General features: G+C 45.2%; 1 protein-coding gene across 2 annotated transcripts in view; it reads left to right on the forward strand.

The window, feature by feature from the left end:
* Positions 1-18,940, forward strand: part of LOC144781642 (uncharacterized) — a 213,622-nt gene that overhangs the window by 122,376 nt on the left and 72,306 nt on the right. For both annotated transcript variants that reach the window (XM_078660598.1, XM_078660599.1), the window contains one exon: positions 1,478-1,703. In XM_078660598.1, coding sequence (XP_078516724.1) covers positions 1,478-1,703 — 226 coding nt within the window. The remainder of the gene's footprint in view (positions 1-1,477; positions 1,704-18,940) is intronic.

Genomic DNA, 18,940 nt, shown 5'->3' on the forward strand with positions numbered 1-18,940 from the left:
TTTATCTATTCATGCTATGGCCCTGATTACAAGTTGGGCGGTTAACTCCGTTCCATACGTAAACCCCTGTTTACACACAGGATGGAATTGTGAGTTTGGTTTTAAGTGAATGCATCCGAAAATTATCGGATGTTTTAAATAACCCAACATTGGTTCAATTTCAGCAGGTCAAACCTGTCGAAATTCAACAGGTAAAATATTTACATGCAGTGTGTTAAACACCAAAACGTGCATGTTATTCCCCAATAACTCGTAATAGGTGCTATTTATCACACCTGATAAATAACGAACCCCAGGGTATTGTTATTTACCAGATAAATATCACCTTGTTAAGTTATTTTATCGACACCCGAAGAGGTATCTTGGCACTGGTGTGCAAATATAGGTAGAGTCAGTTTATCAGAAGAGCCATGTCTTAAGAAGCTTTTTAAGGCAGGCAAAGTCAGAGCAAGGCCAAATGTACAAAGGCCGTCTATTCCAATGGTGGGGACCAAGATAGGAAAAAGATCAACCACCATATTAGACTGCGTGTATGTGCTAAGGGCAAAGTAAGAGTTGAATTTTCGATCTAAGGCCCATATGTATCAAGCCGTTTCCTCACTAGAAACCAGTGAAGTGTTGTTAGAGTGGGCTCCGATGGAGAGCGGGGAAGAAGTTCACAAACCAGAAGTTCAGCCGTATTCTGAACCACTTGTAACTTGAATAGTAGCAATTCATTTACTGCTACCAGAAGGGCATTGCCATAGTCCAAGTGACTCACAATAAGTGCCTGAGTGAGAGTTCTTCTAGTGTGTAGCCGTAGCCACTGGAAAACCTTTGTGAGTGTGCGCATGATTCCAAAGCAGGCACCGCGGTTGGAACCCACCTACTCTCTTGTAAAATGTTTGCTGGGTCATTATTGATGATCTGGACGTTGTCAACATCATTGTACATCATTTTTTGTTTGATGCATGGTCTGTCGCACTGACCAGCGTACCGGACAGATTGAGGAACCAGAGCTTGAAAGTTTGAAGAACAGAGAAGGAACCAGAGTAGGAAGAGGGTAAGTCCAGAATGGGATGCTATGAGAAAGAGTAATAACACAAGGTGAGTTCGGACAAAAAATGAGTAGTTTGGGGAGGAGGTGGGTGACAACAAATGAGTGTGGAGCAGGATTCTGAAGGGTAAGTATTATGCCAGCATAATGTGGGGAAGGGAAGAGTTCTATTCAAGTGTGTCAAATGAGAATGGACCCTGCATGAATAAGGGTGTTCTGTGACTAAATCAGTGAAACAGATGGTGCTTTGGGTAGGTGGTGAGGCATAATGGAGACGTTGAGGCAGATGGCATGTTGAACTGACCATAAACCTTAAGATCTGTGAACCAAGATAGCCCAGCTGTCTGAAGCCCACACCTTTAACATTGGTGAGCCTATAATATCTGGATATCATAATGGTTACAAAACGTTTTATCATGCCTGTCTGTTTCTCTACCCTAGGCCAGTCCATGCTCCTTGTCATCCTACTACACAGGTGTCCCCTTCACCAGCTGTTTACGCCTCACCAGGTTCCAAGCAGACTGCTCCAGGAGGGTCTGGAGGTACACCCCATGCCCAATGTTGAACCCGCTGCGAAGAGGGACCGGCCTCTTTGCTAACCTCCTCAGTGACCTCTGGGACTGCAGCTCGGCCACCTCTCCCCATGAGGAAAACATGCACCTTGCAAGTAAGTCATTCTAGTGACATTACGTCGCAGGCAGACCGCACAGTCTTCTGAAGAGCAGTGACACGTAGAATCCTACCAACACCTTTAGTTGGTGTTTTGAGGAACATAAATGTGCTAGGTAGAAACGCTGGCGATTACAGATTTTTTTCACAATTTAGGGCCATATGTATCATCAACCTGATTTGCGATTCTGAAATAGCGATTTTTTAGAAATCGCTATTTCAGAATCGCAAATAGGGATGTATGTACAAATTCGCAATTTTTTTGCGAATTCTTACTATTCCTTAATTGCAATTAGCAAATTGCGAATCGCAATTAAGGAATACTTTCCCATTAATTTCTATGGGCCAGGAGGCCCATAGGAATGAATGGGAAGTTATTCTCAATTTGCGATTCGCAATTTGAGAATCGTAAATTGAGAATAATTTCAAAGGTGCAGGGGTGTCCGAAGGACACCCTGTTGCACCCCTGAAATAGGCATGGGTGCACATGTGGCGCACATACATGCCCTAAGGGCATGTATGTGCTTCACATGGCACTTAGAAAAACGGAAAAATTTGCATTTTTCAAGGAATTCGGTAATTTGCGATTCCTTAAGGACAATTTGCATTTTTTTTGCTTCATACATTGCATTTAAGGAATCGCTAAATTTGCGATTCCTTAATTGCAATTGCAAAATAAGGAATCTCAAATTTTGCGATTCCTTGTTTTGCACCAGATTTTCCTTAATACATACTATTTGGCAAATTCGCATTCGTAAACGCTGAAATTCTGCGAATTTCGGCGTTTGCAAATGCGAATTTGCTTGATACATATGGCCCTTAGTAACTTGTAGGGACTTGGGGCCAGATGCATCAATACACCGTTTTGCAATTCACTTATTGCGAATCATTGCAATTCGCAATTAGGAAATCACATAACGGCATGCATGAAAGTGTTTTGAACACTTTCTGCATTTGCTAGGGGATTGCCAGGGACCTACCTCATGAATATTAATGAGGTAGGTCGCAATTTGTGACCCCCCTATGAATCGCAAAAATCACAGGGATGGTGTCCTGCTAGGGTCTGCAGACCATCATGTTCATGAGCGCCGAAGGTGCGCCAAAGGTAAGCCCGTCTGCGCCCGTCCGCGCCTGGACCACGCCCAGTGCCAGGACCCCTGTCCCCCGCAGTCACCAGCCCTCCCGCCGGACCTACGCCGCCACCGACCTCTACGCTCTCAACACCGGCAGACTCCCGGGCTGCTACCGAGCCACCCCGAGACGCACCCACGGACCCTTCTGCTGCAACGCCTGCAAGTTCACCTGCATCCGGACCTGCACCACTCCAGCAGTGCCCAAGACCTCGACGAGCATCAGCAACAGCCACCTGAAGTGCATCCTGCTCAACACCCGCTCCGTCCACAGACACGCCGTCGAGCTCTGGAACCTGCTCGACACCACAACCCCAGACGTCGCCTTCCTCACGGAAACCTGGATGAACGCCTCCTCAGCGCCCGACATCGCCATCCCGGACCGCTACAAGATCATCCGGAGAGACCGCATCAACCAGACAGGAGGAGGCATCGCCATCATCCACAGTAACTCCATCCGCATCACGACCAACACGGACGACACCCTCGCACCCGCCGAGCACCTGCACTTCCAGATCCACATCAACCCCAGGACCACCCTCAGAGGCACCCTCATCTACAGACCCCCGGGACCACGCACACAATTCAGCGAGGACATCGCCGACTTCGTCAGCCCGCATGCCCTCCCCTCCGCTGACTACATCCTCCTCGGGGACCTCAACTTCCACCTGGAGAACAACAACGACCGCAACACCACCACCCTGCTGGACAACCTCGCCAACCTCGGACTCAAGCAACTGGTGACCACCCCCACCCACTACGCCGGACACACTCTCGACCCCATCTTCTCCTCCAGCAAGGACATCGCCTTCAGCCACGCCACCGGACTCCACTGGATGGACCACAGCTGCGTCCACTTCAGCTTCAAAAGGACCACGATCCACCATCACCAGCAACAGGTTGCACGCAGAAGCTGGAACAAGATCACAGCCGATCAACTCGCAACTTCCCTGAGCAAGAACCCACCCACCAGCGCAGCCAACCCCAGCCAAGCGGCCACCAACCTCACGATATGGATCAGCGACTGCGCAGACGACCTCGCCCCTCTGAGGACCCCGCCTAACAGACCCGGCAGCAAGAAAGCCCCATGGTTCACTGACGAACTCAAGAACTCGAAGAAGAACTGCAGAGCCCTTGAGAAAGCCTGGCGCAGAGACCCAACACCGGACAACATGACTACCCTCAAGCTCGCCACCCGAAAACACCACCAACTGATCCATGCCACCAAGAAAACTGCATTCAAGGAACGACTGGACAACAACGCACACAACAGCAAGGAACTCTTCAACATCGTCAAAGAGCTCTCCAACCCCAACGCCGGAAACAACGACATCACCCCTTCGCAAGACCTCTGCAACTCCCTCGCCTCCTACTTCCACGACAAGATCACGGACATACACAACAGCTTCAGCACTCAACCGACGCACGCCATGACCGAACCACCGCCCCCCACCACCACCCTCCGCGCCTGGACCCCGATCAGCACCGAAGACACCATCCGCACGATGAACACCATCCACTCCGGATCTCCGACTGACCCTTGCCCTCACCACGTCTTCAACAAGGCCGACGCTGTCATCGCACCCCACCTGCGGGACATCATCAACACCTCCTTCGACACCGCTACCTTCCCGGAGAGCTGGAAGCACGCCGAACTCAGCGCCCTACTAAAGAAGCCATCAGCCGACCCCTCCGACCTCAAGAACTACCGACCCATCTCGCTGCTCCCGTTCCCCGCAAAAGTTATCGAGAAGACCGTCAACAAGCAGCTGGCCGCCTTCCTCGAGACAAATGGATCCCTCGACCTCTCGCAGTCTGGCTTCAGGGCCAACCACAGCACCGAGACCGCCCTGATCGCAGCCACCGATGACATCCGAGCTCTGCTCGACAACGGAGAAACAGCGGCCCTCATCCTCCTAGACCTCTCCGCGGCCTTCGACACCGTCTGCCACCGTACCCTAGTACAGCGCCTCAGCAACGTCGGAATCCGGGAGAAGGCGCTGCAGTGGACCATCTCCTTCCTCGCCGGAAGGACACAGAGAGTCCGCCTCCCCCCGTTCAGATCAGAATCCACCGAAGTCATCTGCGGCGTCCCTCAAGGCTCCTCGCTCAGCCCAACCCTCTTCAACATCTACATGAGTCCACTCGCAGCCATCGCACGACAGCACAACCTCAACATCATCTCCTACGCCGACGACACCCAGCTGATCCTCTCCCTCACCAACGACTCCGCCACCGCCAGAGCCAACCTACACGAAGGGATGAAGGAGGTAGCCGAATGGATGAAGAACAGTCGCCTGAAACTGAACTCGGACAAGACGGAAGTCCTCATCCTGGGATCCTCACCCTCCGCCTGGGACGACTCCTGGTGGCCCCCCGCCCTGGGCAGCGCACCCAAACCAACAGACCACGCACGCAACCTGGGCTTCATCCTGGACTCATCCCTCTCCATGACCAGACAAGTCAACGCCGTCTCCTCGTCGTGCTTCAACATCCTACGCATGCTACGCAAGATCTTCCGGTGGATCCCCACCGAGACCAGGAAGACGGTCACCCAGGCCCTCGTCACCAGCCGACTGGACTACGGCAACGCCCTCTACGCCGGAACCACCGCCAAACTCCAGAAGAGACTCCAGCGGATCCAGAACGCCTCAGCAAGGCTCATCCTGGACATCCCCCGCCGCAACCACATCTCCGGACACCTGCGAGACCTGCACTGGCTCCCGGTCAACAAGAGAATCACCTTCCGTCTCCTCACCCACGCACACAAATCCCTGCACAACCAAGGACCAGGATACCTCAACAGCCGCCTCAATTTCTACGCTCCCAAACGCCAGCTTCGATCGACCGGCCACGCCCTCGCCGCCGTTCCCCGCATCCGAAGAGTCACCACCGGGGGAAGGTCCTTCTCCTACCTCGCCGCCAAGACCTGGAACTCCCTCCCGACCCACCTCCGCCTGACCCAGGACCACCTCGCCTTCAGGAAGCAGCTCAAGACCTGGCTGTTCGAGCAGTAGCGGACCCCCCTCCCCAAGCGCCTTGAGACCCTCTGGGTGAGTAGCACGCTATACAAATGCTTTGATTGATTGATTGATTGATTGATTGATTGATGATTGCTTTTAAATAAAGCAATCTTTTTTTGTAAAGCAGCCCGTTTTTCTCAAAGGAAAACGGGATGTTTTACAAAAATAAAAATGAAAAGTTTTCCTTTCTGGTTTTTTTTTAAGAGCAAGCAGTGGTCCGTGGGACCACTGCTTGCTCTTAAAAAATGCCTTTACAAACATTCACAAAGGGGAATGGGTTACCACCTACTTGAAGCAGGTGGTAAAATGCGAATGTTTTGTGACCTCATTTCGGTCACAAAACATTCGCACATAATAATGCGATTTGGTATTAGGAAGGGACGCCCTAAACACGCCCCATCCGAATAATGCATCACAAACCCATTTTACTATTTGGTAACAGGTTACCGGATTGCAAAATAGGGTTTGCTGCATCTGAAAAGCATTTTTTTTGCGTTCGCAAATGGGGCGATTCTGTGAATCAGCTTATTTGCGAAGACAAAAATGCTTGATACATGTGCCCCATGGTGTTCGTGGTTTAGGACAGATTTTGGCATAGTAGGGTATGCACTCAGAAGTTGGTTTCTTGCGTTGGTTGGGAGTATGTGTTATGAAGTTTGCATCTCGTTGTGGTTAGCTGTTTGCACCCTTTTGTTAGTGTAGTTCAGGCCATCTCCTAGTAATGATAGAAATCTTACAGGCACATGCATCAATATTGCATTTTGCGATTCCTTAATTGCAAAAAATAAGGAATCGCAATTAAGGAATTGCAAAATGCAATGCGTCAAGAAATCGCTAAATAAATTGCGATTTCTTAATATTCCTTAATTGCGACTTGCAAATTGCGAGTCGCAATTAAGGAATACCTCCCCATTCATTCCTATGGGCCTAGAGGCCCATAGGAATGAATGGGAAGACATTCTCAATTTGCGATTAGCAATTAGCGAATCGCAAATTGAGACTGCGATTTCAAGGGTGCAAGGGTGTCCAAAGGACACCCTGTTGCACCCCTGAAATCAATCTGTGCACATATGTTGTGCACACACATGCCCGTAGGGCATTTGTGTGCACAACATGAAACTTTGAAAAATGCACAAAAGTGAATTTTTCAAGGTTTTCGCAAATTATCATGAGGTTCAACCTCATGATAATTTGCTCCCCTTAATTGCGAAATTGCAATTTTTTCAAGTTTCATGCATTGCATTTAAGGAATCGCAAAATGCGATTCCTTACATGCAATTGCAATTTGAGAATTCGCAAATATTTGCGAATTCTTAAATTGCGAGGGCCTTGACCCTTCATGCATTGCAAAAGCAGATTTTGCAATCGCAAACGGCAGATTTTTGCGATTCGCACCGTTTGCGATCGCAAAATCCTTTGATGCATGTGCCTATTAGTTCTTCATCCTCTTCTATCATATGCATCGGATATCTGAAATCATTGAACAATACGGGAGCAGGTTGGTTAGACCTTTCAACTTTATAACTTACTAGCTGATATTCAGGATTAAGGATCATGAAAAAGTATTGTTAATCTTTATATGTTAAAATGCTAATAGAGTTCAAATATACCTGACACATTAATGCATTTACTCTCGTATGTTTAAATGAACAGAAACATGATTTGAGGTTTTTTTGTATTCTTCAATAAAAGTTAGGACTGTTAAAGAAGGATTTGCACCGTTTACATGTGAAAGTTTTATAAATGATATTGATGTGTCAAATGTTTTATTATGATGTACTGATGTTTGAATTGTTGATCTTTATTTGGGCATACGTGTCTTCATAAGCTTATTTTATACTTACAAAAATATTATTTACAAACCATTCCCTTCAGTCCTGCACATGAATAGTTTTCAAAGCATGATCTAAAGGTTAAGTGGAGTCAGAATGAAGTTCGGCAATTGTTCTACCCGCCCTTTAGTATGGCCTGCTGGAACTGGGCAGCTGTCCGGCAATGATAATCAACACTTAGGTCAAGATTTACTAATACTTTGTGCTGGGTTTGCATCACAAATAAATGCCACACTTTCTAAAGCAAATCATGACTTGCGTTAGAAATTTGCCCAAAGTAACAAAAATAGCACTAAGCGCTAGTTTGTGACAAGTGGTTTTATCATTTGTGGTACATGGGAGTTCTCAAACAACAACCAATGGGGTTTGACGCAAATCTACATCTATTAACATTGCTAGACTGGCATTTGTCCCAGAATTGTATACCTTCTCGAGGCAGGTGTGACAGTGGAGCAACTTTTAAATTCTTCATATTTTTCTAGCCTTGCAAGTAAGTTGCACAATAGAGCACATATACAAAATTGGAAAAGTATGAAAGCATAGTTTTTATACTAGAAGGTGCTCCTTCGGTACAAAACCTATACTTTACAGAACGCACACACACTTGCACCATGGTGCAAGGGTGTGTGCACTGGCACATGGTAGCCTAAAGGGCGCCAGCGCAGGGATAGAGGGAAACACCGCCATCTCCTAGTAGATATGGTGTTGTTCTGCTCTCCCTTTCACACAATTCAGCAGAGCAACTTTGCCCTCTAGTATTTATAGAAGGCTTTTGGCACAACTCAGGTGAACGTTTTATACATTTCATTGTTTGGAATAGATCAGGTAAAGACCCTAGGTGTCCCTTTGGCCATGAATTCATTAGTGCAAATCGCTGATGTTAGTTTTTTCCTTCATCACATAACACTTGAGAAGAAACAACCCAATCCAGTGGTCAGTGGAACCTTTATTCAACTTTGTGCCCTATGTAGTCTGATGTACAGCTCAAAGAGAACCAAAGAACCTTCAGTAGATCAGGAATATGGAGGTTCTCCTCAACCTTGAACGAGGGGTTCGACAAAGAGTTGCAGATATAAAATATCAAGATTTTAAAAACCATCTTAGACAAAAGGGAGATGTGTGTGTACTTCATGAAACCTCTAAAAGGATAATCGTTTGGGAAAGGAACGGGGCCCTGAACCTAGGATGAACGTACCCTGACAAGGAAAATACAACTTTGGGAAACAGCAAACCTCTACAAGGATATTCAGCCATCAACCACCAGCTAATCCAGAACGCTGATGCAACCACTACTAAACAGGTAATCTCAGGCCACAGCTTCAGAAGACTTATGAGCCGAGGCCTTAAGACACACAATCAAATGACAGACATGGTAATGATAAAGGACACATAAAACAAAGAGAAGGTTGTCTAATTGCCTATTGAAGAACTTCATTCAGCTAAGAAAAAGACTTCTGTCAAATGTCCATTATCAGCCACGTATGACCTACTGAGCTGAACTTGAAAGATGAAATGAAAACAACCAATAAACATTGTCAAGAATGGTGAGTGCCATTCATTTTCTTCTTCAGGGCTGTATAATGGAAGATTGTGCTTGACCACAGGTTCCCTAGTCCCTGCTTTCATCTACTGTGCATCCTACCATTTACCAGACTTGTTATTAGTCAATACTGTTGTTGTTGCTCCATAGTGGAATGTAAGGCTTAGTGCAACCTCCAACAGCTACCAGTATTGAAGCTACTACTAGGAGTTGCACAACTGCCACAAGACATTTTCGGCTTTTACTTGGTTTATTTTCATTTGGCTATATAATAAGAATCTGTAGAGGCAGAAAAGGGACTCTGCTCTTCACAAATATAGGACCACGTATTGGACAATTTGCCTCGTAGGATATACAGGAAACAACTGTGTAATTGGCCCCTGACAAAACATATAACTGAGCCGTTTGGCTGAGTGTTGACAGAAATGCATTTTTGATTTCCGCTTTGCTGAAAAGGGGACTGCCTCGCATTTAAAAAAAAAAATTTTTTTGCATCTGCCATTTTGGAGCTAATGATATGAATACAAGTCTAGAGGCATGAAAGGGCCGGGCCCATAGGTTGTAGACCTGTTCGAAAGTCACACTCCAATGGTTAATTTTCACAGCATGAAAGTGTAAATGGTAGAAAAGTCGTAAGAAAACTGTCATTTGGTCAATAACTCTCCTCAATACATAATAACCCACAGACAACTTCATAAGGTTAGTTAGTTTACTACAAAACCAAAAACAACTGGACTTAGAGACACCTTAACACGAGGGTCGAGAAGTACAAAGGAATTAGCATGAAACCAAATCTGTGCCTCCAGGTTAGATTGTGTAGCATAAACAACACTATTAATTCAAGAAGTAGAATAAAGAAAATCAGAAAGCATAACCCCTAATTTCCCTGCATCAAGGGTTGGTGAGTTAAAAACATTAAATCTAGCCCTACTCTAACAATAAGGTGAACAACCCTGCATAAGCATTCCCAAGGAATCAGATATAAGGTGTCAGTGTGAGGATTCTTCCTAAGAAGTCTCTCCACTATCAATGGGAGAGGAGCTGGCCTAACGGCTAGGGCGCTTGACCTCGGACCTGGGGAACTGGGTTCGAGTCTCGGTAACGATGCCAAAAACCTCCTGTGATTCTGGGCAAATCACTTAATCTCCCCGTGCCTAAAATGAATGCGTGTCCTCATGTAACGTAACTGGTGCTATGTAAAGCGCTCTGATACCCAATTCAGTTCGGGTCTAGTTCGTGCTATATAAAACTCCGTAAAATAAAAAATTATTAAAAATGGGTCAAGTAGCATAAAGCTACCATTGCAAAGAAAAAGCTTGTTCTAAGATGTGCCCTCTCTGAAGACAAGAAAGAAGTGGGTCTCTTTCCCTGGTTCCAACAATCAATTATCCACAGGGAGCACTCCCATGATGCACTTTGGTCACGCCATCCACACTGGGTACAGTCCTGGATGTACTTTTCTACGACTGTTTACCTTTCTCGCTACAATTTGTCCTTAGTTCCCAGACGTTCCCCTATGTGAATCGTAACGTCTTTCCTTTATCGACTCAAACCACACAATTGTAACTTCCCCTCCCCTTGCCCAGCTAGTAAAACAAAGACATTATTCTGCCTAAAAGAGCGCTTCTTCACCTGCAATACAGAAACTTTAGAGAGAACAGATTACACAGCACACATGAAATTTAACTAATAATTCTAAATTGAGAGTTGTCAGGGATCTGCATTTCAGGCCTACAATTTCAGTTAACATAAGAACGCACCATGTAAAGTTTACGAATTCACATAAACATTCATGCAATTTCAATTAATGCATTAACCTTCGTATGGAATGTCATAACTAATAAGCCACAGCGCGGAGATACCTCTTCTGGGGTGATTCCGGCACTTTATAAATCCCATACAAATACACATTTAATACACAAATAATTGCCAGTTGCACAACACAAGTTCTCCATGTTAACATTTTCTGCTGGTAGCATTCATTTTCTACATTAATTCTTCATATCACTGTCTATAGCCTAAAATACGTGACGTATCCAGGTTGACACATTTCACAATTCTAACATTTCACGTTAAAACAGTAAATGATTATGTGTGGGTGCGCTCTACACGTGATAATAATCTACCCCTGCAAATGAAATGAGATTTCCACTCCATAAGGCACTCACCCCCTGTTCCAGTACAGTGGCTCATTGGGTAAATTATAAGGACAATTGCAAATATTAAAAAATATTGTGCCTAGAAATCATAAAACTAGATTGCACGTTTTCAAAGGTGTGAAAACCATTACCATCAAATAAATTAGCTAGAATCTCGATCTTGAGATATTGTCACTTTTTAGGGATCGCATTCATGTAAGAGAAGGGAACAAATGTATTGTTCCAAATAGGAGAACGTCCCGATATCTTCAGAGTGTTAAAGTTATTTTATGCCAGATACATTTTGGTGCTCTCACCCACTTTAAGGGTAACATTTGACATACATTGGACACTGAAAATTTTGTAGCTTATTGTTGTGACCTACAGCTCATAAGATACAATGAATGAAATGAGGAACAAGACAGTTTGGCAGACACAATCTTTTCATGAAGACAGTCAACAGTCTTATGCCATGAAGGCAGAACCTCGCCCTCTGCTATAGCAAGATTAATCACATCCAAAAGCAGAGAGAAAGTAACCTTGAAGAAGCTTTTTACAACTAATCTAAGATACCCTCTGTCCTGAGTGCTTTTCCATTTCGTAGGCCCTGAATAGTCACTGAAAGTTTAACATCTACCAGGCAAGTCCCACTAATAGGTCCTGATCTAGTGACGGTGGTATGCAACCTGCTAGATAATCTTCTGCTTCCCGCATAGTGACACTCAAATCCTGAGCCTGCAAGCTAGCATAATATTTTCATAAGAACTCCTCTATTTCACTATTTCGATATCTTCCGTGTGGAATAAACCTTTGGATCACTTTGGGCTAGGCTACCCAAAAGGTAGCAGCAGTCCGGAAACTAAGGAGATCCTCTTAGTGGCCTCAGGCCAGAAAAAAGAGAGTTTGGTTTCAGGATTACTGATACTCCTTTACTTTAACTTGCTTAAGGTAGGAATCAGTTTGTGTCTCGAAGCCGGGGCGTGATCTAAAATTAAGGGAAGCCATCTAGAACACTACCTTTGATACAACTATTGATACTTTTCATTAACGCTAAAAATCCTTTAGAATAAGAATTAGTTAAAGTTAATATGCATGTTTCACAAATTGGTGATAAGGTGCATTCCGATAACCCGGCGTAGAAACATTTGCCAAATTGGTTGGAACGGTGTTGCAGGTATACAACTGGTACACACCACTGCAAAACACTGTTTTGATGGAGACCACACCTATGTTTTACATTGGTGCATATAATTGGCTGATATATTGAAGTGTAGTTAAATGTGAACTTTGTGCAAAGGAATCATTGTTTTGATAAAGTTGTACTGTTAATCAAGGTGCCATTCAACTGAAGGAGTGCACCTCGCCTTAAAGGTTGCCTACTTCAGTTTTGATAATGCACTCACCGTTGTGTGCCAAGATTGCATAGATGATTCTTTACTGTATCCTTTAGATATTTATAGTAACCTTTGACTATATCGCCCTTATCAAAGTTCATTTGCAAATCTCTTTCTGCTCTGGGCTTGCACTGGTTCCCAGCCTACTAATTTCTCAAGCGGAACCCATAGGATTGTTGCATTTGGAACTCATCCTGCCCGTGGGACGATCACAAGACTCAAACTGGACAGATGTCAGGTTTTCTGTCCAAATAACTAGAACCATGGACCCACAAAGAGCCTAAATAGATATTAACGGAGGCAATGCTTATGCACTATTGGAGGCAATAACCTCATTGTATACTATGCATGGCAGTTATCTTTTTACTCAAGAGCGATCTTTCAGAACCATCTGCTCTCTGGAGATTCATGCCTATACACAAGATCCGCATGTTGACTTGGGCGCTTGGAAAATCAATGAGGAGAAACTGGAAGGATTTTCAACTGCTAACATTCCTATGTGATGCACTATTGGAACAGCTATGGTTTTGCTATGTTGTCCAAGGAAACAGAGCGTTGCGACCTACATAGAACCTATTAAAAGTAAAATCAGGAGAAGGCATCATTTATTTTTACAAGGAGACTTTCACAGCTTTGCAGGCCCATGCAGGTTTTGATATCCACATACTGAAAAGGTAAGGAAAGTATGTTGGCCTGCTGCCTCGGGTATGTTCAAAATAGAGGCATCTCATAGACCTGCTTTAGGCCAGGACCCTGAACCTCAATTTGGACCAGGGAGGAGATAAAGAATCATCTTCCAGTTTCTCCTGAAATTCGGTCGATGTCATACTTACAGGTCAAAAAGGCGCCTGTGAAGTATGTAGTGGATCATTTCATCGAAGATTCCTGTGTCTGATCTTGGGCTAAAATTTAGATTAGGCACTGAAAAACCTCCCTCCTCCTATCACTACCCAACATAGTTTTCCAATCATGGAGGAAACAAAAGTAGCTACAGCTCTACGTCTGCCAGTAAAAAATGCTTATATTGCAGACAAACATAACCAAAGAGATGAATAAAAAAAAGCTATGTATCACTATAAATTGAGTAGAAGAATACAGCTTTAACATAAGATTTCAAGCACATCCATTAACAAGGCCAGGCAGAGCATATGTAATTCTTGGATCGCAGCAGCTGAACACTTTTGTAATAAAATTCCATTAGATTCCTCACACCACACAAAGTGCCATGAGCCCATAGAACCATACCTATGTACACCTATCCATACGAGGACATAAACATTGACCTTGGGAGCAACATAAGGAGATGCATGCAACTGGAGGAGATAGATTCATTTCCAGGGCCAGTGACACAAAAACCCAGCAGATCTTTTCCCTACTTACCTGTGCTTCTATTCAGTTTTCTTCTGTGTACTCTTTTGCTCCTTCCTGTCCAGGCCTCTGTAGATATAGGAAAAAGGGCGTTTCTTTAATCCTTGTTTCCACCTTTTCTGTTTCTTTTTCATGTTTGTACTATAAGATGTTTTTTTGGAAAGGAATTTTGGGGCATATTACCAACGATTAGCGATATTTATCGCTAACGATGCTTAGCAACAAATTTTTTAATGCTAAGCATCGCCGGGAATTATCGCAGAGATAACTTGCTATTAGCAAGGTTTATCTCAGAAGTGATAAACATCCTCACGCTAACTGCCAAATGAGAGATTATCGCTGGAAAACCAACGATAATCTCTCGAAGTTTGGCGTTATCTTGATGATAGGGGCTCACAAACTTAGCCATGATATCCACCTTCCATAGGATATCATGGCTAAGTCAGGAAAATACCAGGTGTAAAAAAAGCAGTGCTAACCTCGGTTAGCGCTGCTTTTTTTATCACTAACAGGGTTAGCGAAATCCTTGATAATAGGAGAAATGTCGCTTAACAACATTTCTCCTATTATTTTTCTCAGGAACGCCCCCTTTGCATCTCATTAGAGATGCAAGGGGAAGCGTGGAGAAAAAGGGTGCTAACATGCGAATTTGCATGTTAGCACCCTGTTGCTAATAGGGAGATGATTTTATCTCCGCTTTCTTGGCTTTTAAAGCCAAAAAAGCGGAGATAAATCCCTTGATAATATGCCCCTTTGTCTTTTTTGGAATTCTCTCAAATCGAGATTCGCCAGGCAGGGTTTGTCTGGTATCAAAGGCCAAATGGTTGGTTATGCATTTTCCATTCAGTGATGCAAGAAGGAATGAAGGCACTCATCTGAAAGGGGTCCTTTTGTAGTTGATTAGAAGTGTCCAAACAAGAAAGACAATACCTAAAATAATCTGAAGTGAAGGGGCAGGAGTGGAATTTGCAATCCTTAAAAATGGAAACTGACTACCAATACTGGAGAAATGGAGAAGGCCAAGAAAATGGAAGAGGATCTAGAGAATAAATTATTAAAGCATCTTGAAAAAAACTCTACGAAGACCAGGTACACAATCCTATCTACTTGGTTCAGTAAAAGGGGAATGATATGAGGGATATTGAAGAGAGGGCCTGGGTGTGGGAACCTCACATGTTCAGGACTGACTTTAACTGAAAGAGCTGTGCTCCTCCTCTGTGTTCCATCTACTGATATTGTATGTGTCATGTGTAAGACTGAAAGTTCTGGGGTGTAAAAATGCTTTGGGTTGATGGATAATAATGCTCTGCAATTAGTAAATTGGCTGGTGAGGTGTTTATGCCTGGAGTCTGTATCCCAAGTTGGTTAGGTGTTTATGCCTGGAGTTGGTATCTTAAGTCGGTGATGGAGTTTCTGTTAGTAAACTTGTATTTTGAGTGCTTATGTGTGTACAGTGCTAAAAAAGTAACATAGCAGTAGTTAGGCAATGATGTATTCTTTAATGGGTACAGTGGCAAAGTTTGGAATGTGCTTGTTTAGTTTGAATGTTGCAGAGATATGGTATGAGTGTTCTGAATTTGATATGTTGGTGTGTCAAGGCCTTTTATAAAATGCTGCTGGTATCTTGAGATGCTTTTGTGTCTGTTTTCTCTGGACATTGCTGGAAGGACTACATGTCCCAGTTGACTTAGAGGGTCATGGAGGCAGCTCCCTCATACTGCCACACCTGCTGCTGGTCATCGCGCTAAAATGCGCACACACTCTTTCCGCTGCGTAGGGTTTGCTCTGGACCTTTCTAGATGGACTACGTGTCCCAGTAGACTTATCTGGGACGGCTCCTCCGCTAAGGCAGAGGAGCATAGCCCCACTGCTCTTTGAGCAGGAAAAGTAAAATGATAATAACATAGTTATTATCATTTTATTTTACACAGGTTTGGGGCTGGGTTAGGGCAGGGCAGGGCAAGATGTACAGGGAGAGGAGTGGCTTGCACAATTGAAGTTTGCATAATTACTTGGCCGGCCGTCTTGGCCCGGCCAAACAGTCATGCGCACTTTTCATGATCCCCACCAGGCTGCATTACACAGCCTGGTGGGGAAAGTGCCCAGGCCCCCAGTCTCCATCTGAGCACCGATCCACGGTGCTCACACCAATCACAATGCTGCATTGCAGCATTGTGATTGGCTATGGGGATCCTGGGTGCTTCGTGGTTTAGGGACTCGCCGGAGAAGTAGAGGAGAGACGCCTCCAGCGGATAAAGTAAGTCTGTTTTTAAAATATATTTTTCCCCTCCACCCTCATTCCGTGTCAGCTGCTACTGTGACTCTGACGGTCGTGGAGGCAGCACACTCATCCTGCCCCTCCTGCAGGTGGTCATCGCGCTATAAAACACCCACATGCTCCCTACTTCGTGGGACATGACCGGGCAAAGCCTAGGCCAAGGGCGGGCCCGTCCTGCACCAGGAAGAGTCGGGGCGGGCCACCCCCCTGGGCTTGTTGATGTGACATCACAGGGCATTCTTGGTTAGTGTGGCTTGGGGCTGCCTGTTACGTACATGGATTTCCTCCATTGATGGTGTTTGTGCCTGTCCCCTTTTTTCTTTATTCTTTTTCACCTTCATTGACCCCTTCCTTGAGAGCAGGTGGACACTTGTGGCTCTTTCTTGTGGCGGCCCTTTTCTGACCGGCAGCACCCCTTGCATTACTCGCAGACTTTACCATTGAACAATTACATACTCATTGGCTGGGAAGAAAGTTGTATTTACAATACTGCAAAGGGCCGTGCGTTAGCGTGTTGTGTCTCTCTTGTATCTTTTTTACTCTACTTCCTCAAGATGTGGAAACGAAAAGCAGCTGCTTATGTCCCAAAGCCCCCCAGAGTCTCCCTAGGCTGGCTACCATTAAGGGATTTCTCTCTTGGGCAGGGAGTGTGGTATCTAAAGAAATTGAGCTAGTTGAGAGGTGGTTGTCCTTGACCAGAGAGCGCCCCAGCATCGACTGCGCTACGCATTTGCAGCCCTACAGAGATTCCCACTACATCCATTGATTCTTGCCTGTAGTACGCTCACGGGGACTTGATCAAGAAGTGTCACAGGAGGATTTCCCCTCGACACTATGGTGTGCTAATAGGAAGGATGGCGCCCAGGGGACAAACACTGATCTAACCCCCTCTATTAGCCCTATATGCAAGCACAGAGGGCACGTGGTTGCTCCTAAACAGAAAGCTGTTTTAGTCACTGTGTGGATCTGGATGGAGCCATCATCGTGTCCCCAATCTGTAGACCAGCCTGTTCATCCTCAGGTTGTCCACCCTGGGGACTTTAGCTGACTGGGAACATGAAGCTAGATTCAATCTCTGTACAGTTCGTATCAGTTGAAGCAAATATTTTGCAGATCCGGGTCAGCTGAAAGCCTTAGTTGCTTTACACAAGGAGTTGAGGCCTCCAGTTGAAGCGAGGTCTCTCACCACAGGCCCAGCATGGTTTCAATGTCCTGTAGCAAACCCAGAGGAGTTGGCCCTTCCACCACCGCGGCTACATAGGCTATCTCTTACTGCTCCACGCACAGACCCAAGTCCTACTACCTCCTCGATGGGTCTTTGCCCCCCTTTAGCAACCCATTCATCATCATCTTGGCCTGGGCTGGTAATTAACTTGCCCCGGAAGCAACCCTATATGTGGTAGTGTTAGGGAATGCTCCCCCACACAACAATTCTACACCAGAAACATTTGGGATATTAAAGAACAAGGTGGTGCGGTGCACTCGTAGAAGGCTAACTCTAACCTGGGCATGGAAACTTATGATTCAATTATCATGGTCAGGAGGGTGGGTTGGCTGGGACCGGATGTTAAGAGATGGGCAGATGATTGTGTGGCGGTTAATTTCAATAAACTGCTATAGCTGCGCGTATCCTGACCAGATTAGGCTCCATTAAATTACCCAAATTGCCTGACATCCTGTTGCTCCCTCTGGGTAACTCTATAAGCCGGAGATTGTATGCAAGTCCTCATGGATACACAGGGTGGAACGGCTTGTCATGAACGCTCTACTCCGATTCCACAGGTGTCTACACCCCTGACGCTGGGTAATAGATTTACACCCTTGAGCAGTCTCGAATCTTGGGATTGACTCAATGTACTAAAGATATCCCTGCTACCGACTGTGCCTTTGCTCCCGATTTGAATACTCCAACTAGCAACGGGAAGGCATTGAGGCTATTATCTTCGAACGTCACAGGTTTGTTGGCAAAGTTTAATGATAGCAAGTGGGTGCTGTTAAGACATATCATGTGATTTGTCTGCAGGAAGCTTGGGAAGACAGCAATCTTTTCTTCCTTGAAGGTTATAAAACTTATGTTTCCCCTGAAGTTGCGTCAGCATCTGGGAGGGCTAAAGAGGGTTTGGTTATTTTTGTGTCACTAGAGCCTTGTGACTACATTAAAGATCTTAAGTGGGGTTCACACCTGTTTCAGGCCCTTAAGCTGCATGTTCCTGGTTCCACACCTATCCTCTTGTTTAACAATTATAACGAAAAATCAGTATTATACGGGACACCTAACCTCCCCAGCTTCTGTTCTGCTATTAACTCCCTGGAGGGACATGGTGTGGGTCGGGAGAAGCTTGTTTTAGTAGGTGAATTTAACTGTCATCTATGTATTAGCTCTTGAGCCCCAGATAATGTTAACCCGAGATGCATGATTGCAGATGGACTCCATATGGCACACACATCAGAAAGTAGTGAGCTTAACACTTTTTTACACACTTATAACTTGATTTTTGCCCTAGAGAAGTTAGTAAATTCGAATAACCTCCC

Source organism: Lissotriton helveticus, chromosome 9, assembly GCF_964261635.1.
Source record: "Lissotriton helveticus chromosome 9, aLisHel1.1, whole genome shotgun sequence".
Classification (NCBI taxonomy): domain Eukaryota; kingdom Metazoa; phylum Chordata; class Amphibia; order Caudata; family Salamandridae; genus Lissotriton; species Lissotriton helveticus.